General features: G+C 42.6%; 1 protein-coding gene and 1 pseudogene across 1 annotated transcript; both read left to right on the forward strand.

Moving 5' to 3' along the window:
* The first annotated feature begins 7,404 nt into the window (after positions 1–7,404).
* LOC105756116 (olfactory receptor 1361-like) lies at positions 7,405–8,268 on the forward strand. The gene has a single exon (XM_012554615.1). It carries the CDS (start codon positions 7,405–7,407, stop codon positions 8,266–8,268), a length of 864 nt encoding a protein of 287 aa, XP_012410069.1.
* A 1,807-nt stretch (positions 8,269–10,075) lies between these two features.
* Positions 10,076–11,104, forward strand: LOC105756117 (olfactory receptor 1F1-like; annotated as a pseudogene).
* Positions 11,105–21,257: the final 10,153 nt, after the last annotated feature.

Here is a 21,257-nt window from a genome sequence, read left to right on the forward strand (position 1 = left end):
CCTTGCTCTCCATTCTCTTTCAGTATTCTCACTCCATTTGGTGCTCGGCTGAGTTCTTTATCTCTTCATTTGATGTTCTAGGGTTTCAGGATTGTTGCATTCTCTGTTTGGCTTAGTTTTTCAGATCTTTGCTGTGGAGGGACGGCGTGGTGCTTCTGCCTAGAGTGCCATCTTGCCAGAACTCCTGGCTTTTTTTTTTTTTTTTTTTTTTGCTTACCCTTATTATAGAAGTCCCTGGGTGACATGAATTGTTTCAACTACTTGATGGCAATATTTTTTAATCTTTATTATGTCTAAATAAATGGAGACAAAAATGAAAATGTCTTCAAGAACAGGAATGTGTAAAATGCTCTAGATGATTACAAAAGAATCAAATAGCACTCTTACAAACGCTGGCAGAAGAGAAGAGGAGGGGGGCTCTGGTGAGTTGCCAGGTGCAGCCCTCCCTCAGAGGAAGCAGATGACAAGCTCCTGGATGCAAGGAAGAGCATCAAAGGCACAGGATCAGCTCAACCCAGAACTCATGCAACTCAGGGGTCGGGACACCCTCGGACCCTCGGACAGACAACAGCCCATGTGCACCCCCAAGATTGTGTTGTGGCCTCTTGAATCCGCCCCTGGGTGGGGCCGCTGCTGCCTGGTGGGCCTGGTTCCTGCGGCTGTCGTGGAGAACTCAGGCCTGGATCAGGCCAAGCCTCCTGGGCCTTTGTCTGCCTTGCGTCCGTCCTCCAGCATGGAAAAGGACCACAAAGAAAAGGCTGGAGCGTAGGCATTGGTGGGAACCTGGCCAGGAGACCCTGGGGTCTTATCCAGGCACACATGGATAGCTGGAGTCCCAGCCTGGGCTGGCTCGGATTAGGCCCCAGGCTCGTTCTAACCTTGAGGTCTTACACCAGGGTAGGAGTTGAGAACTGCTGACCAACCTGGGAACCCCAGTTCAGGTTCAGTTTCCTGCATGTCGCCTGGTAACAGCCAGTCTCTGGCCCCATTTAACACCCAGGGGTTGTGGGTAGGGCTCAGAGTTGTGGGTTGTGGTTCCAGCCCCACGTGGAGTGTTGCTGTTTTTGATTTAGCCTTGGGGAAACTGGGATGGGGACACTGGGGTGTTGGGCAAAACCAGCTTTTAGTAAGCCCCTGTTGTATGTCTGTCCCTGTGGTCTGGTTAGATTGTGCCCTCCACCAGGGCACCGGCCTGGTGGGGGTTTGCCCTACATATCAGTTCTGTGACTGTTGATTGTAGAAAGGGGGAAACTCTCCAGTAGGGTGTCAGCAGAACCTGATTCCGTACCCAACTTTGAGATGCTTGTTTTGTCCAGGCAGAAGGCTGGGAGTGGAGAGAGAGAGACCGAATCTCAGCTGGGGCTGGAGGAAGGAGAAGGAGGGTGGCAGAGGGTAGAGAAAGTTCATCTGCCACATCGCATTCTCTCTTCACTTCCTCAATGATTTTTGTACCCAAGGAGGACCTCTTGCAGGCCTCAGGGTTCCATTGTTCCCACCTGTGGAGCAGACACACATGATGTCATCCACCTCCTCCTCTTGTTGTCACTCCCACACTGCTTTCCTTGGTCTCCCTTCTCTTCGCTGAAGGCTGCTCCACCCTGTGAGGTCACATGGCGGTCACAGGGGACGGCCAGCTCTCCTGTTGCTGAGAGATGCACAGGCTGCAGCTCGGGTGTGGTGTCAGGGCTGGAGCCCTGGGGTGGTGAGGGAAGTCCTCGACAACAAACACCCTGAAATCAGGGTGCAAGTGGGGAGTGGAGGCTTGGCAGGGATCCTCTGTGAGGTGTGGGCAGCTTGGGCCACTGTGTCCCCAGGCTCCTCCAGCCAATAAGTCAATGCATAAGTGTGTCCAAGTGCACTGCAGGACAGACTGCCAGCCATCACAATCTGGTTACAGGCTCCAAAGATGAAGTCCCGGTCCTGGACAGGAACTCGAGATGGATGTGATGGTTAAGATTATGTGTCACCTTGGCTGGGCCATGATTCTCAGTGTTTTGCAGGCATATAATGTTGTGATCATTTCCCTGTTGAGCTTTGATAGGTGATCACACCCGTGATGAAATCTGCTGTGAGTGGTACCATCAGGGGTGAGGCCTGTGGCAGCTCATCACCCCCTCACCCTTCATCTCTCCAGCCTCTGTGCCTAGCCCTTCCTGGTCTCCTTTCCTGGGCTTTTGTTTGTTCTGGATCCTGCAGCTGGCTCCTGTTATCTCACCTCCGTTTCTTGGGACTTGAGCTAGAAGCTTACCTGTGGTCTTGCCTGCTGATCATGAGATTCGTCGATCTTCACAGCCTGTGAGCAAGAGCTCTGCTCTCTGACCTGCTGATCTTGGGTTCACCAACCTCTGTGGCTAAGTGAATCAGGAGAAGCCTCTTTCCTGCCCCACGGACTTGGGATGTACAGTCTCTAAAAACTATGTGAGCCATTTCCTTGATATAAATCTCTCTCTCTATATATATAAGCTTTACTGGTTTTGTTTCTCTTGAGAACCCAGCCTGAGACAATGGACAACCATTGTTTGGAGCCTAGGCAGCAAGGTTGGGCCTTGGGGGTGAACTAAGGACTCCGTGAACAACTGGGCACTGGCTCCTTGCTCTGGGGATATGACTTGTATGACTTTCCCTTTGGACACACAGGTGTTCACCCAAGCTCTCTTCTTACTTAAAATCGTTTGCATTTGAGTGAAGAGAGGGGAGAAAGGGGAGAACCAGGCTTCTATGGGAAGTGCTTGGCTCCTGGCTGGGTCCTGGTCTTGGTCCTTCTTTCCCCTGTCCAGACCCTGGATGTCTCGAACATTCGGCTGTGATGAAACACGCCACAACCGAGTAAGTGGAGAGGGTGGGTCTTCCTGCTCTTCTGGTCTCACTCAGACACAGGGGCACATGACCAACAGCTGGAGGCTCATGTCTGGAGCCAGATCTGCCTGTCCAGACTGTCCTGGCATGCGGCCCTGCTGCAGGGACTGCAGGTGCCTTTGGTTGATGGGTGTTGAGGAGGATATAGCTGTACCATTCCCGGGGCCCAGGTCTGATTCATCCCCTGACCAATTTCCTACCACTCTCAGGACACCTCACCAGTAGCTAGATACCACCCCTGTGGTATGCAGGTGCCCGGCTAGCTCAGTAGGTAGATCATGAGACTTTTAATCTTAGGGTAGTGTGTTCAAACCCCACATTTGAGCATGCATTTTAGGGCCCAAGCTGGCCATTTACATGCTCCAGTCATGGCTTCCTGACGTTTCCTGAACGCTCACATCAGTTGAGTGTTTGTCCAGAATTGCAGCACCCTGTGGAGAACCTCACTGTGAGAAGGGGGAAACTAAACCTAGGGCGGAGGGTCCTGGCTGTTTCTACCATTCACCCCAGGAGGGCGTGTTCCAGGGGTCTGGATCCAAGCCCTCTGTAGGACCGTCTGCCCTCCTGCGCCAGGGACTCCTCGTGGGGTTTTGTCCTCACTGCAACCTTCTTTTGTAGGTCAGGCCACCGAATAGTGGGACACAGGGACTGCTCCCATTTTGTGCAGCGCAGAGAGGGGTGGGGTGCTGGGCTCCCTCGGTGTCTATGTCCCCCTTCTGGGCTGGTCTAGGTTCTGGTGTCCTCCCTGCACCATCCAGCTGGCTTGGCCATAATGCTGCTGGATGCCACACCACACATGAAAAGCAGCCAGAGGCAGCAGCTGATGTGGCTCCTTGGTGTAGGGATATGATTCTTGCTTAGGTTGCAAGAGGTCCTGGGTTCAAATCCCAGACGAGCCCTTGTCTGTTCACAGAAGTACTTATTTTTCTTTTCCCAGACATAAGATCTGGGTCAGGACCTGTCATGGATTGAATTATGTCCCCCCAAAAATGTGTGTATCAATTTGGCTGGGCCATGATTCCTGGTATCCTGTGGTTTTCCTATAAATTGTAAATCCTGCCTCTATGATGTTAATGAGGGAGGATGGGCCGCAGTTGTGTTAGTAAGGCAGGACTCAGTCCACAAGATTGGATTGTATCCTGAGGCAATGTCTTGAGACACAAAAGACAGAAGTGAGCAGTGAGACAGGGGGACCTCATACCATCAAGAAAGCAGTGCCAGGAGCAGAGCACTTCCTTTGGACAGGGGTCCGTGCACTGAGAAGCTCCTGGTCCGGGGGAACACTGATGAGAAGGCCGAGAGAGAAAGCCTTCCCCTGGAGCTGACACCTTGAATTTGGACTTTTAGCCTACTTTGACTATGAGGAAATAAACTTCTCTTCATTAAAACCATCCACTTGTTGTGTTTCTGTTGTAGCAGCACTAGATGACTAAGACAGGACCTGAGACCTCAGCACTGGGCCTGAAAATCCAACCCCTCAAGAAGGAATAAAACAAATCTTTAAAGGTCTCAAATTGGCCTCTGATGCTCCTAAGTTTTTAATTGGAGTCCTGCGATGCCAGAGCGGGTGGAAAGGAGCAGGCAGGGCCTCTGCAGGGGCTCTGGTCACTTCCCATCCCAGTCCCCAAAAGGATGGACATACCCCAGTGGAACCATAACAGCCCCAAGCTCAAGGTCGGGGTAATAGCCCTAGCTTGTGGGTGACTGTGGATCAAGGCAGGGCTCCCCAGCGTGAATCAAATCTTCTGGCCTGTGCAGAGGCCCATGTTCAGCGGCTGGGGGTCCAGGCATGACTTTGACCCTTAAGTGGGGCCAGACGCTCTAAGTTCTAATCCCTTATAAAAATGAGTATTGACATACAAAGATAAGCATGTGACACTATTTTCAAATATTTATCCAAAGCACAGATGATTGAGCAGAAATCGAAGGATATAAATATCATTTAACGTCTTTAATCTTCAGCTAGTGGACATGGTTCTAGTCCATGTCCAGTGCTTTGATGAGGTTAGGGCTCATGGGGTGCTTGACATAAATTATCTCATTTAGTCTTCACAGCTCTACAAGGTGAATATTATTTCTCCACTCTACAGATGGTGAAATGTTGTCATTCAGTGAGGATAGGTCACTTACTTTGGACACTTTATCAGGTAGGACAAATTGCTGGAGAAGGACTTTATGCTTGGTAAAGTAGAGGGTCAATGAGCCTCAATGAGATGAATTGACACAGTGACTACAAAAAATCAAACCAAACCTGTTGCCGTTGAGTCAATTTTGACTCACAGTGACCCTATAAGACAGAGTAGAACTGCCCCATAAGGTTTCCAAGGAGCTGCTGGTAGATTGGAACTGCTGACTTTTTGGTTAGAAGCTAGCTCTTAACCATTGTTGGGCTCAAAAATACCTAGTATTTTGAATGGCGTAGGACTGGGCGACGTTTCCTTCTGTTATACATAAGACTGCTATGAGTCAGAGGTGACTTAATGGCACCTAACAACAACAACCAAGATCACGCAACTGGTAACGGTGAACCTGGGAATTGAGTACAGGTTTGCATGAATCCAAAGATACTCTTAATCCCTGTCTTAGTCATCTAGTGCTGCTATAACAGAAATACCACAAATGGATGGCTTTAACAAAGAGAAGTTTATTCTGTCACAGTCCAGTAGGCTGCAAGTCCAAATTCAGGGCATCAGATCCAGGAGAACACTTTCTCTGTTGCCTCTGGAGAAAGGTCCATGTCATCAATCTTCCCTTGGTCTGGGAGCATCTCGGCGCAGGAACCTCGGGTCCAAAGGACATGCTCTGCTCCCGGCACTGCCTTCTTGGTGGTAGGAAGTTCCCGTGTCTCTCTGCTCCTTTCTCTCTTTTATATCTCAAAAGAGATTGGCTTAAGATACTACCTAATCTTGTGGACCTCATCAATATAACTGCTGCTAATCCATTTTATTACATCACAGTGATAGTGCTTACAACACAGGGAAATCACGTCAGGTGATAAAATGGTAAACAATCACACAGCACTGGGAATCATGACCTAGCCAAACTGATACACAATTTTTGGGGGGACATAACTCAATCCATGACAATCCTTATATAGTTGCATGTATACTTCCCAACAGTGACATCATCCAAGGCTAGGGGAGGTATGAAGTATAGGATTGTGAGTTCTCTGTAGCAGAAGGGTTGTTACCAGTGATTACCCCCAGGATTGCATCATTTCCATTTATGCCAACTCCTGCATCAGGAATTACATAACTTGGATGACAGGTCTTTATTATTCGTGTTGGATTGAAAGAGCCCAAGGAGAAGGGACAATTACTCTCTGCTTGCCTCTAATGAGGTTCTCGGGGAATATGGCCCCAGTGGCCATAGAGGCTTCAGTAAAGTGCTCACCCTGTGATTCCCCCAAACACTTTTCCTGCACCAAGGGCTAAGGTCATGCACTCCATCTTCTCATTCATGCAAACTTAGCCTGCAAACCCCAGTGACAAGTTCCTGTTCTTCTGACCAATAACCTCCATCCAGGTCTGAAGAACTGAAATCAGCCTGGGGCTCCTGGTGACAGTGAGGACAGCAGTTCTTCCAGGGAAGAGTCAAACCAGTGGAGACTTTACCAATAAGTGCTTGTTGTGGTGGAAAGCCTTAGAGAGGGGTTCCTCACTAAAACTTTTAAGTGAAGCCACATTTCTAAACTCATCAGCTGCTCCTTGAGTTCACCCAGGAATGACCAGTGCATGTCCTGTCTGTTTATGAGTCCCTGGACTGTGGGCATCACTAGTTGGCTAAGTTTCTGCCTGTACCTTTGGGTCATTTCCATTTTAACTTTACCAATTGGACTTAGGGAGCTCCATGGGCACAGCAAAGAAGTCCTGACTCAGATCTCTGTAAAGTCTCTGTAAGCATGAGCCCAGATAGAAGCAACAGCAGCAGCAATACTATCAATAACACTTAGAAAGCAGTGATTGATGGATGGCTGATATAATTCTCTGAGCATATGTATTAGGAATGTGTACCATGCCCAGATTAAAGCTAATGAAACTCAGAGAATTTAACCATTTCCTTTAAGACAACATCACTGATGATACTGATGACATCAGTCACCTACATTAAATACTTACTATGTGTTAGTCTCTATGGTAACCATTGCACTGATGTGTTGATCATAACTCGATACAAGTCTAAAAGTCTCTATTAATATTTTATATTTACAGTGTTTTAAAACATCTACCTAAAAAAAATTCATGGCAATATTAGAAAGTTGAAGCAGTATAAAAGGATCTACAAAGAAAACCACTTTCACAATTTTTTGATCATCCTACCAGAGGTATTATGTGTGCAAAAGTATTTGTATTGATTTTGCTAATGGAGAAATGGAGGTTCAGAAAAGTCCAGGGGCTGGCTGAAACCCCCCAGGGGGCAAAATCCTAACAACTTACCTATGTCACACAGAGATTTCCCATTGTGATCTTCTTGATTGTCCCATCTCAACCATCCTTTTCCAGGTTTTAAAAATTACCCTGTCTTATCTGCATCTGGACGTAGGTCCTGATGCCCACGAGCAGGGCGAACCAGTCGATTGTCTCTGAGTTCCTCCTCCTGGGGCTCTCCAGGCAGCCCCAGCAGCAGCACCTCCTCTTCGTGCTCTTCCTGAGCATGTATCTGGCCACAGTCCTGGGAAACCTGCTCATCACCCTGGCCATCAGCATAGACTCTTGCCTGCACACTCCCATGTACTTCTTCCTCAGCAACCTACCCTTCGTGGACCTCTGCTTCTCCTCTACCACCGTCCCCAAGATACTGGTTGACCACATACTCCAGAGTCAGACTATCTCTTTCCCTGGGTGTCTCACACAGATGTATTTTTTCAGTGTGTTTGGGGACATGGACGATTTCCTCCTGACCGTGATGGCCTATGATCGGTTTGTTGCTGTGTGTCACCCCATACACTACACAACAAAAATGACCCCTCAGCTCTGTACCCTGCTGGTGGCTGGGTCATGGATCATTGCCAATCTGAATGCTCTGTTGCATATCCTGTTGATGGCTCGACTCGCATTTTGTGCAGACAAAATGATCCCCCACTTCTTCTGTGATGTGACTCCTCTCCTGAGACTCTCCTGCTCTGACACACACCTCAATGAGATGATGATTCTTACTGAGGGAGCCCTGATAATGATCACTCCATTTGTTGGCATCTTGGTTTCCTACATTTGTATCATCCGTGCTGTCCTGAGAGTCCTGTCCACAGAGGGAACATGGAAAGCCTTCTCCACCTGTGTCTCCCACCTAGCTGTGCTTTTCCTCTTCTATGGCACCATCATTGCTGTGTATTTCAACCCTTCATCCTCCCACTCAGCTGAGAAAGACATCACAGCTTCTGTGATGCATACAGTAGAGACCCCCCCATGGTGAACCCTTTCATCTACAGCCTCAGGAACAAGGATTTGAAAGGGGCCCTAAGAAAAGTGATTGGCAGAAAGAGATTTTCTACCCAACAAAAGCATTAATGTTGAATCTCATTCCCAAGTAAAGTTCTTTTTCACCAGTTGAGTAGGTAGCAGTTGTTCTGTCAAAGCTAATCTGGAAACAAATATATTACTAGGGGCACATAGAAGGCTATCATTACTTGTTACTTATTTACTAGTAGACTCAGATTCACCTGTAACCCTGCTGTGTATGCCAAGTCATGAGACTTCTTTTTGATTACTAACTTTTGAATTATTTTACACCCAAAGTTTTCCTTTTTCGGTGATCTGTTTGGAAAGACACATGATACAATAATCTTTGAATATTAGAATCACCTGGGAAGTTTTGCACACATCCTGTTGTCCAGTCCCCAGCACTGACCAAATAAATCAGAATCTCCGGAGTCAGCCAGACATTGATAGTTTAAGGAAATTCCCAGGTAATTCTATTGCACTGTCAGGGTCAAGAGTCACTGGTCTATCTTTTCCTCCTTTCTATGTGTCCTTGGTGATGGTCAATTGTAAGGTTGTGTCTCAAAAGCCCTCACAAATTTGTTTTGAGACCGAGTCAAAAGAACGGCAGGGTCAAATCTGAGGACTCAAGTAGGTAATGACATTTCAAACGAGAAGCAGAGACCCTAGTGGGCACTGTGGCCCAGAACACCAAGGGGTGAAGAAGCACAGAACTGTGGAAATCCTTCATGACCATCTGGCTTGGCTTCCTGACTTTGACGGGCAGGTCCAGCCAGGGTGATGTCTTTGATATCAAGGAAAAATATCAATAGTTGCTATTCCCTCTGCCCAGACCAACTCCCCTTGTTCTCTTCTCAGGCTAACAATCCTCTCCCTGCTGCATACCTTTGAAAACCAAGTCAAAGATCACCTCCTCCTCCATGAGGCCTCCCAGAATTTTATCTGGGATTTGTCTCCACCAAGATGGCTCCATGTCTAATATTTTCAAGTTTTGACCCAAAAGTTACATCGAAACCTTAGGTAATCTTTGTCATCATTGTTTGGTCCAAAGGGGTCAAAAGTAGGTGGGACAATTCCTCTCCTTTTGTCTCTAGTGAGGCTCCAGGCAATCTCTTCCCAGAGGTCATGGAGATGCCTGTAAATGGATGCTCTGTGATTCCCCCAAACATCCTTCCTCCTGAGAAGACTACGAACGTGAATGCCTGCTCCTCACTTGCTCAGGATCTGCCTGTATGTCCAAGACTTTCCAATCCTCACAATAAAGAGAAGCATTGGCCGGTTATGCAGAGGTGAAGAACTCATGATAGCTACAGAACCAACCTCCTTCGGTAAGATTACAGAAGAGGAGACATCCATTTGTGTTTATTAGGACATGAACTTCTTCAAGATCCAGGCAGTAATAGGAGTCCTGCATTCATCAGCTAGAACTTGTGATAAACCCGGTAACAATCAGCTGTTTCTCTTGTCTCTTTAGACACAACTAAGGACTCGGGAGTGGAAACTGGGACATGTAAGCAGAGACAGTCAGAGTTGGGCTGCGTATATGCCTTTGTGTTTTTCAATGTTAAATATACAAAATAAGTTTCAGTGATTCCAGTAGGAATAGCATCAGGATTGAGTGTTGGAGACTGGCTGTATAATTTGGATGACTGATTGTATCTTAACAACACTATTATCTGATTTGAAGATGTGTTTCAACCTGAAGCTTGATTTGTCATATCGTAACCATCTGTGTCTAGGTTTCTGAATTTGCTGCTGTGCATTTACCTGGTTTTATGCCCATGAGTGGGGCAAACCAGTCCAGTGTCTCGGAGTTCCTCCTTCTGGGGCTCTGTACACAGCCCCAGCAGCAGCAGCTCCTCTTCATGCTCTTCCTGAGCATATGCCTGGTCACAGTCCTGGGAAAACTGCTCATCATCCTGGCCATCAGTGCAGACTCCCACCTGCACACCCCCATGTACTTCTTCTTCAGCAACCTGTCCTTCATGGATGTCTGTGTCTCCTCCACTATCATCTCCAAGATGCTAGCCAATCATACACTCGGGTGTCAGACTATGTCCTTCTCTGGGTGTCTCACACAGATGTACTTTCTCTTTGAGTTTGCTAACATGGACAATTTCCTCCTGGCTGTGATGGCCTATGACTGCTTTGTTGCTGTGCGATACCCCTTACACTACTTAACAAAGATGACCCATCATCTCCGTGCCCTGCTGGTTGCTGAGTCATGGGTCATTGCCAGTCTGAATGCTCTGTTGCATACCTTGCTGATGGCTCAACTCTCGTTATGTGCAGACAACACAATCCCCCCCCTTCTGTGATGTGACTCCTCTCCTGAAACTCTCCTGCTCTGACATCTCAATGAGATGATGATTCTTACTGAGGGGACCCTGATAATGATCACCCCATTTGTTTGCATCCTGGTTTCCTACATTTCCATCACCTGTGCTGTCCTGAGAGTCCCATCCACAAAGGGAACATGGAAAGCCTTCACCACCTGTGGATCCTACCTGGCTGTGGTTTCCCTTTTTTATGGCACCATCATTATTGTGTATTTCAACCCTTCATCCTCTCACTTAGCTGAGTATGACACTACAGCTACTGTGATGTACACTGTGTTGACTCCCATGCTGAACAGTTTCATCTACAGTCCGAGGAACAAGGGGCTCTAAGAAAAATAATAGGCAAGAAGACCTGTTCTAACTGACGAAAGAATCACGGACTATCAGTCCAGGTATAGAAATCTTTGCCAACTCACCATAATGTAACAATCTATTTGCTAGTGTTTATAAGGAACATACAGACTAAATACTGACAACAGATACCTCTCAATGAACTATGACTTAACTACAACCATGCTCTCTCAAATAGGTAATGATATTTGTTTTTAATTACTGTATTATAAAATATTTTACAGAAAGGTTAAGCTTTTCCATTCTAAGTGGTCACTCTGAAAAACTTCAGCTAACAAATATTTTTTGTTAGCTAGAAACCCTCCTAGGACATCATGGTCTAATGTGGGGACTGTCAATAGGACTGAAAGTTCTCTGTGGAACTTTCTGCTTGCCAAAATGTTCTTGTGCTAAGCCCAGTCCTTTGTCCATAATTCACGTTCTTGTGCCTCACACAGAATCCTAAGAAAGTGTCATCCTTTTTAGTATCACAACATCCAATTTGACTATCTTTCATGTGGGGATATATTTAGTATGAGGTATGCCTTTTTTCTTAGGACTCCCTGGGTGGAGCAAATGGGTCAAGTGCTTGACTACTAACTGAAATGTTAGCGGTTTGAACCCATTCAAATGTGCCTTGAAGACTAAGCCTGGTCACCTGCTTCTGAAAAGTCACAGTCTTGAAAATCCTATGGAGCAGTTCTACTCTGCACACGTGGGGTTTCCATGAGTTGGAATAGACTCAATGACAACTAAGAACAATAACAACAATGATTTTTTTATTTCTAAGAAACAAGTCAACATTTGTAATTCCATCTGTCCATGCACTATTCAAAATGAGAAGAAACTGCTGCAAACATCCATTAATAATCGGAACATGGAATGTATGAAGTATGAATCTAGGAAAATTGGAAATTGTCAAAAATGGAAAGGAACACAAAGATCGATACCCTAGGCATTACTGAGCTGAAATGGACTGTTATTAGCCGTTTTGAATCAGACAATCATATGGTCAGCTATGCCGGGAATGACAAATTAAAGGGGAATGGCTTTGCATTCATCATGAAAAAGAACATTTCAAGATCTATCCTGAAATACAACGCTGTCAGTGATAGGATAATATCGTACACCTCCAAGGACGACCAGTTAATACCACTATTATTCAAATTTACACACCAACCACTAAGGCCAAAGATGAAGAAATTGAAGATTTTTATCAACTTCTGCAGTCTGAAATTGATCAAACATGCAATCAGATGGATTGGTAATTACTGGTAATTGGAATGTGAAAGTAGGAAACAAAGAAGAAGGATCAGTAGTTGGAAAATATGGCCTTGGTGAAAGAAAGGATGCCGGCTATCGCATGATAGAATTTTGCATGTCCAGCGACTTCTTCATTGCAAATACCTTTCTTCAACAACATAAATGATGTCCATACACGTGGACTTCGCTGGATGAAATGCACAGGAATCAAATTGACTACATCTGTGGAAAGAGATGATGGAAAAGCTCGACATCATCTATCAGAACAAGGTCAGTGGCCGACTGTGTAACAGACCATCAATTGCTCATATGCAAGTTCAAGTTGAAGCTGAAGAAAATTAAAACAAGTCCATGGGAGCCAAGGTATGACCTTGAGTATATCCCACCTGAATTTAGAGACCATCTCAAGAAGAGATTTGACACATTGAACACTAATGACCAAAAACAAGACGAGTTGTGGAATGACATCAAGGTCATCATACACGAAGAAAGCAAGAGGTCATTAAAAAGACAGGAAAGAAAGAAAACAACAAAATGGATGTCAGAAGAGACTCTGAAACTTGTTTTCGAATGTTGAGTAGTTAGCTCAAAAGGAAGAAATGATGAGGTAAAAGAGATGAACAGAAGATTTCAAAGGGGAGCTCGAGAAGATAAAGTATTATAATGACATGTGCAAAGACCTGGAGATAGAAAACCAAAAGGGAAGAACATGCTCAGCATTTCTCAAGCTGAAAGTACTGAAGAAAAGATTCAAGCTTTGAGTTGCAATATGAAAGGATTCTATGGGCAAAATATTGAATGATGCACGAAGCATCAAAGGAAGATGGAAGGAATACATAGAGTCACTGTACCAAAAGGAACTGGTTGATGTTCAACCATTTCAGGAGGCAGCACATGATCAAAAACCGATGGTACTGAAGAAGTCCAAGCTGCACTGAAGATACTGGCGAAAAACAAGTTTCCAGGGATTGACCGACTATCAATTGAGATGTTTCAACAAATGGATGTAGCACTGAAGTGCTCACTCGTCTATGCCAAGAAATTTGGAAGACAGCTACATGGCCAACTGACTGGAAGTGATCCATATTTATGCCTATTCCAAAGAAAGGTGACCAAACAGAATGTGGAAATTATCAAACAGTATCATTAATATCACACAAAAGTAAAATTTTGCTGAAGTTAATTCAAAAGCAAATGCAGCAGTACATCAACAGGGAGCTACCACAAATTCAAGCTGGATTCAGAAGAGGATGTGGGACCAGCGATATCATTGCTGATGTCAGATGGATCCTGGCTGAAAGCAGAGAATACCAGAAAGTTGTTTACCTGTGTTTTATCGACTATACAAAAGCATTTGATTGTGGATCATAACAAATTATGGATAACATTGCAAAGAATGGAAATTCAAGAACACTTAATTGTGCTCATGAGGAACCTGTACAAAGACTAAGAGGCAGTCATTTGAATAGAACAAGGGGATACTGTATGGTTTAAGGTCAAGAAAGGTGTGCATCAGGGTTGTATCCTTTCACTATACTTATTCAACCTGTACGCTGAGCAAATAATTGGAGAAGCTGGACTATGTAATTCAGAAAGTGGCATCAAGATTAGAGGAAGTCTCATTAACAACCTGTGATATGCAGGTGATACAATCTTGCTTGCTGAAAGTGCAGACGGCTTGAAGCACTTACTGAAGAAGATCATAGACCACAGCCTTCAGCATGGATTACACCTCAACATAAAGAAAACAAAAATCTTCGCAACTGGACCAATAAGCAAAAATCCTCACAACTGGACCAAAAGACCTCTTTTAAGTATCAAAAAGCAAAGATGTCACTTTATAGACTAAGGTGCGCCTGACCCAAGCCATGGTGTTTGCAATCGCCTCTTATGGGTATGAAAGCTGGACAATGAATAAGGAAGACCGAAGAAGAATTGATGCCTTTGAATTACAGTGTTAGTGAAGAATATTGAATAAACCATGAACCGCCAGAAGAATGAACAAATGTGTCTTGGAAGTACAGCCAGAATGCTTCTTAGCAGCAAGAATGTTGAGACTCAATGGCCAACTAAGAACAATAACAAAAATGCCTTTTTTCCTTCTAAGAAACAGATCAACATTTGTTATTCCATACGTCCAGGAAGACTTGCCTGTCCCTTCTTTCTGATCCTTCAACATCCAAGTCAATATCATCTCCTTTTTGAAACCTTTCCTGATTCCTCTTGCTGAGACTGTCATTCCCTCTCCTGGATTTCCACAAAAAAAGCTATACTTTGATTTATTGCTCATGTGACACTGTCTACTCGGCTATTGCTGCTTCCTCTCCCGTTCCCCTAGAGACTTAGAGATGCTTGGGTATCACACACAATGTTTGGTTGCTGTTATGGATTGAATTGTGTCCCCCCAAAATATGTGTTGTAAGTCCTAAGCCCCTATACCTGTGGATACAATTCAATTTGTGAATTGGGCTTTCTTTGTTATGTTAATGAGACCATATCAAGGTAGAGTGTGTATTAAGCCAATTACCTTTGAGATATAAAAATTGCAGATTAAGCACAGAGAAGGAAGCACAAATGTAGGGGAAGACACATTGCATATGAAGATCACCAAGGAACCAAGAAACAGCAGCCGAGAAAAGATAAAGACCTTACCCGATAGCCAACTCAGAAAGAAAGACTTCCGCTAGAGCTGGTGCCCTGAATCCGAACTTCTAGCCTCCTAAGCTGTGAGAAAATACATTTCTGTTTGTTAAGGTCACCCACTTGTGGTATTTCTGTTATAGCAGCACTAAGAAACTAAGACAGATGCCCTGTGCAAAGCTTGGCTCCCAAAACAAAGTAAATAAACAACCCATGTTTATTGAATAAGTGAATAAATAAACATTGTCTTAACTTTCAATTTCACATACATAATTGGGTAAGAGGCTCTAAAAATTATATTTTGGGAATTATAGTATAATATTTATATACTGTAAGAGATTTCAAAAAATATAAGGAAGAAAATTAAAATAATCTGTAACACTACAGCTAAAAAAATAAGAAAATAATTTTAACCAAAACTGACTTCAAACTATCAATACCATAGTGCACCCTGTTTTTTCTACTTGCCATGTGCTGTGCTGTTAAATGCTTTAGAGATGAGATTTTTATGACTGCATGATATTTCATGATATGGATGTACTACAATTTTTTTAGCAAATCCCCAAATGTGAGCAGATTCAATTTCCCACAAGTATAAATTATGCTGCAGCACACATTCAGATCACAAAGCTCTATCTGCATCCATGACCATTTCCAAAGATAATCAGTGTGACCCACTTTACCAGCCAGGGTAAGAATCAGGCCATATTTCCTTTCTTCAGTTATTCCCACCCAACCCACTGGCTTTTATCAGCATGTGGTCCCACGTCTCCCTCTTGTTGACAAAGGACCCTGAAGCTCACTCAGTCCAAAGGAGTCAGCCTGGCCCAGAGGTTCATGAATGTAATATGCCCATTTATGAGTTGATATGGTTTGGATTGTGTTCCCCAAAATTATTTGTTGTAAATCCTAACCCCTATACCTGTGGTTATAAACCCATATGAGAATGGGTTTTCTTTGTTATGTTAATGAGATGGTATTAGTGCATGGTGTGTCTTAAGTCAAACTCTTTGAAGATGTGAAAGAGATTAAACAAGCAGTCCAGCAAGCCGAAATGGGGGAAAAGGATGCCACACCATGTCAAGATCTTCAAGGAGCCAAGGAACAGAAGCTGAAAAGACAAATCTTCCCCCAGAGCTATCAGAAACAGAAAGGCTTCCCCTAGAGCTGGTGCCCTGAATTTGGACTTCTAGCCTCCTAAACTGTGAGAAAATACATTTCTGCTTGTTAAAGCCACCCAGTTGTGGTATTCCTGTTACAGTAGCACTAGATAGCTAAGACATGGGTTGTGAATATAATCCCTCTGTCCTTGTAACCCTTTTGTTGCTTGACTTCTCATTGTTCAACAACAAAAAGCACTACCTGTGCTTCCTTGTGGTTTGGGCTTACCAGGTACATAGCTGCCCATTCTCTAGGTCACTGTCTAGGTTGTGAGACTTGGGAAATGGGTTCTTGTCTTCAGTGTCAGAGTTTTTTTATCCCCCCAATAAATGTTCTCCTCTTGTATCTGCTTCTGGTAAGTGATAAAATAAATAAATAAAGGCCAGAGTCTACTGGTGATGCTTCCATGTTATATTCATTCTTAAAAAAAAAAAAAAAATTCTTTTCTGATTATAAAACTCAATACATTTTTATTATAGATTTTTTTAGAAAATGCAGGAAATTATAAAGAATGAAGCCTAAACTTCTAATAAGGTGATGATTCAATAAATCCTTCATGAATAGTTTTTGTATTTCTATCCTATCTTTTCCCTTTGAACATCAGTGTACTTAAATTTATACATTTATAAATTTAGATTCTAACCTATGTGAAGTGCTATATTCTGCTTTTTCAGGGTTTAACATTCATTATGTAAGATTTTAAAAAGGCTTAGTTGTGCAGTGGCTAAGCACTTGTCTGCTAACTAAAAGGTTGACGATTTGAACCCCCTAGCTGCTCCTTTGGATAAAGGACCTGGTGATCTGCTCCCATAAAGATTACAGCCTTGGAATCAAACGAAAACGAAAGCTCAACATACGGGATGCAGCGAAGGCAGTACTCAAAGGGAAACTTATAGCAGTACATGCCTACCTGATAAAGATGAAAGATCTCAAATGAACAGCCTAACTCGACCACTCCAGGAACAAGAAAAAGAAGAGTAAACAAAGCCTAACTCTATCAGAAGAAAGGAAAAAAACAAAGATCAGAACATAAATAAATAAAATCAAAAACAAAAATAATAGAAAAAAATCAATAAAATCAGAAGTTGCTTTTTTGAAAAGATCAATAAAATTGACAAACCTTTAGCTAGATGGACAGAAAAAAAAAGAGAAAAGATGCAAATAATCAAATAAGAAATGAAAGAGGGGACATTACAACTGACCTAACAGAAATAAAGAGAAACTATGACAGATTATGAACTACAGCATGGCAACAAACTGCATAATCTAGATGAAATGAATAAATTTTTAGAAGCACACGACCTACCAAACTGACTCAGGAGGAAATATAAAGTCTCAACAGACCCATAACAAGTGAAGAGATTAAATCAGTGATCAAAAACCTTCCAACAACAACAAAAAAGTCCTGGACCAGATGGCTTCACTGGGGAATTCTACCAAACATTTGGAGAAGAATTGACACCAATACTGTTTAAACTCTTCCAAAAGTTAAAGAAGAAAGAAATATTCCCTAATTCATTCTATGAAGCAAACATAACCCTAATATCAAAACCTGACAAAGACACAAGAAAAGAAAACAACAGGCCAACATCTCTTATGAATACAGATGCAAAAATCCTCAGCAAAAGACTAGCAAACAGAATCCAACGGCATATTAGAAGTCATACACCATGACCAAGTGGGAATTATTCTGGGAATTCAGGGAGGGTTCAACACTAGAAAATCAATCAACGTAATACACCATATCAATAGAACAAAGGAAAAGAAACTATGATGATCTCTATGGATGCAGAAAAAGCATTTGATAAAATCAAACACCTTGTCTTGATGAAAACCCTAAAGAAGATTGGAACAGAAGGGAAATTCCTCAATGTAATTCAGGACATATAGGAACAGCAAACAGGCAATAGTATACTTAATGGAGAAAGATTGAGAGCTTTCCCCTTGAAATCAGAAACAAGAGAAGGATGCCCTCTCTCATCACTTTTATTCAATATTGTATTAGAAGTCTGAGCCAGAGCCATAAGAGAAAAAAAAGAAATGAAAGACACCCAGATCAGAAAAGAAGTAAAATTATCTCTATTTGCAGATAATATGATATGATCCTATGTATAGAAAATCCCAAAGAGTCCAAAAGAAAACTTCTAGAGATAATAGAGAAATTTAGAAAAATTGCAGGGTACCAGGTCAACAAACAAATCAGCTGAGTTTCTATACACCAGCAAAGAGAAATCTGAAAGGGAAATCAGGGAAACAATTCCATTTACAATAGCATCTAAAATAATAAAATACCTAGGAATAAATCTAACCAGAGATGTGAAGGACTTATACAATGATGTAAAACACTGCTGAAAGAGCTTAAAGAAGACTTAAATAAATGGAAATATGTTCCATGTTCATGGATTGGAAGACATAATATTGTTAAGATGTCAATACTACCCAAAGTGACTTGTGGATTCAACCCAGTCCCAGTCAAAATTCCAACAGCCTTCTTTACAGAAGCTGAAAAACCAGTCTTCAACTATATATGCAATGGCATGGCAAGAGGTGCCAAATAGCTAAGGCAACATGGAAAGAGAAAAACAAAGTAGGAGGACTCACACTTCCTGATTTTCAAACATACTATATAGCTACAGTAATCAAAACAGTCTGGTACTGGTATAACAAGAGACACATAGACCAATGGAATAGAATCATCCTAAGTCCAGAAATAAACCCACACATCTATGGTCAACTGATTTTTGATATGAGTTCTAAGTCCATTGAATGGGGAAAGAAGAGTCTCTTCAATAAATGGTGCTGGGTAAAATTGGATTTCCACATGCAGAAAAACGAAACAGGATCGATGTCTCACACCATACACAAAGATAAATTCAAAACAGATTGAGGACCTAAATGTGCAAATTAAACCATAAAATTCTTAGAAGAAAAAACAGGAGCAACGCTGTGAGGCCTAGCTTTTAACAATAGATTATCTAATACAGTAACGAAAGCACGAACCGAAAAAGACAAAAAAATGGGACTTCACAAAAATTAAAAACATTTTTTTATCAAAAGACTTTACCAAAAAAGTGAAAAGACAAGCTGCTGACTGGGAAAATATCTTCAGAAAACATATATCTGACAAGAATCTAATAATCAAAATAGATATAAAACTTCGACAACTTAACAACAAAAAGACAAATAACCCAATCATAAAATGGGCAAAGGACTTGAATAGACATTTCACCAAAGAGGATGTTCAAATGGTCACCAAACACATGAAAAGATGCTCAGTGTCATCAGTCACCAGAGAGATGCAAATCAAAACCACAATGAGATACCATTTCACTCCCACTAGGATAGCTAAGATAAAACAAATAAATAAATAACAAATGTTGGCAAGAATGTGGGGAAATTGGAACCCTTACCCATTGCTGGTGGGAATGCAAAATGGTACAGCCATTGTGGAAAACAGTGTGGCAGTTCTTCAAAATACTAAAAACCGAACCACCATATGACCCAGCAATTTCACTCCTAGACAGATATCCAAAAGATTGGAAAGCAGAGATTCAGAGACTTGTACACCAATGTTCACTGCAGCACTAATCACAATAGCCAAAAGGTGGAAACAACCTAAATGCCCCTCAACAAATGGACAGATAAACAAAATGTGGTACATACATACAATGGAATACTGCTCAGCCAGTAGGAAAGATGCAGTCTTGATACATGCTACAATATGGATGGAGCTGGAAGACATTATGCTGAGTGAAGTAAGTCACTCACAAAAGGACGAGTATTGTATGGTCTCACTTATATAAAAAGACAAGAAAAGGCAAATGTATAGAGAACAAAGTTTATTAGTGGTAACCAGGGGTGGAAGGGAGGGAAGAAGGGGGGTTAACAATGATGGAAAAATCACACTGGCTAAGGTAGGGTTGCACAGCTGATTATTGTAATTGCTGTAAATAAGCTGCACACCCGTAAAAAGTTGCGTTGGCAAAAGTTGTATGATAAATATATTTACAACAATGACAAAGAAGTAGAGTAGCTGGTGAGGCTGCTTATGAACAACCAAAAACCTCCTGGCATTTGGTTTCTTGGTTTGGAGGTTTAGGTCATGGTTTTGGGACATTCCAGTTAATTGGCCTCATCACATGTTTAGTGCTTCTGTTCTACCTCCTAGTTCATTGCATAGCGCCTGGGGTCTTAAAAGCTTGCAAGTGGCCATCCAAGGCACAAAAATTGGTCTCTACTTGACTGGAACAATCGAGGAAGAAGGATATAGGAGGAGAATATGGAATGTGTGGCTAATTGCCTCCATGAACAACTGTCTCCTTGCCATGAGATCAGAAGAACCGGATGATGCCCAGGCACCATTACTGAATATTTTGATCAAAGATGCCATAGAAGAATCCTGATTCAAAGGGGGGAAATGCAGAACAGAATTTCAAATTCTCATGGACTCCAGACTTCCTGGAGCCATGAAGGTTGGATGAACCCCTGAAACTATTGCGCTGAGACAATCTTTAAACCATAAACAAAAAAAAATCCCCTGAAGTCTTCTTAAAACTAATCAATAGTTTAGCTTAACTAGTAAAAAATATCTGCCTTTTTATGACTATCTATACAGGATCAAATTGACAACAGCAATTCAAAAGATTAGATAAGAACTTTAAAACCAAAAACCAAACCCATTGCTGTTGAGTTGATTCTGACTCATAGTGATCCAACAGGACAGAGTAGAACTGCCCCATAGAGTTTCCAAGGAGCGCCTGGTGGATTCGAACTGCTGACCTTTTGGTTAGCAGCTGTGGCTGTTAACCACTACGCCACCAGGGTTTCCAGATAAGAACCTTAGGGGGCATGAATTTATGTTAATAGGGGAGGAACAAAGCAGAAAATGTGAGAATCGTTGCACAACTCGAAGAATGTAATCAACGTCACTAAATGATATATGTGGAAAATGTTGAATTGGTGTATGTTTTCCTGTGTATATTCTCAACAACAACAACAAATAAATACAATTGAAAAACAAACAAACAAAAAGATTACAGCCTTGGAAACCCTATGTGGCCATTCTACTCTGTCCTACAGGGTCAATATGAGTCAGAATCAACTGGACAGCAAAGAGTTTACATAAGATTTTAAGAGTTCTTTAAAAAACCATTTTTAAATGCTATAATGGGGCTTTGAAACATTTGAAGAATAATACATGGTCATTGTAGAAAATTTGAGGGAATAAAAG

The sequence above is a fragment of the Trichechus manatus genome, unplaced genomic scaffold, assembly GCF_000243295.1.
Source record: "Trichechus manatus latirostris isolate Lorelei unplaced genomic scaffold, TriManLat1.0 scaffold00024, whole genome shotgun sequence".
Taxonomy (NCBI): Eukaryota; Metazoa; Chordata; class Mammalia; order Sirenia; family Trichechidae; genus Trichechus; species Trichechus manatus.

Coding starts and splice junctions, on each gene's coding strand:
- LOC105756116 (XM_012554615.1), top strand. CDS start 7,405: ATGCCCACGAGCAGGGCGAACCAGTCGATTGTCTCTGAGTTCCTCCTC.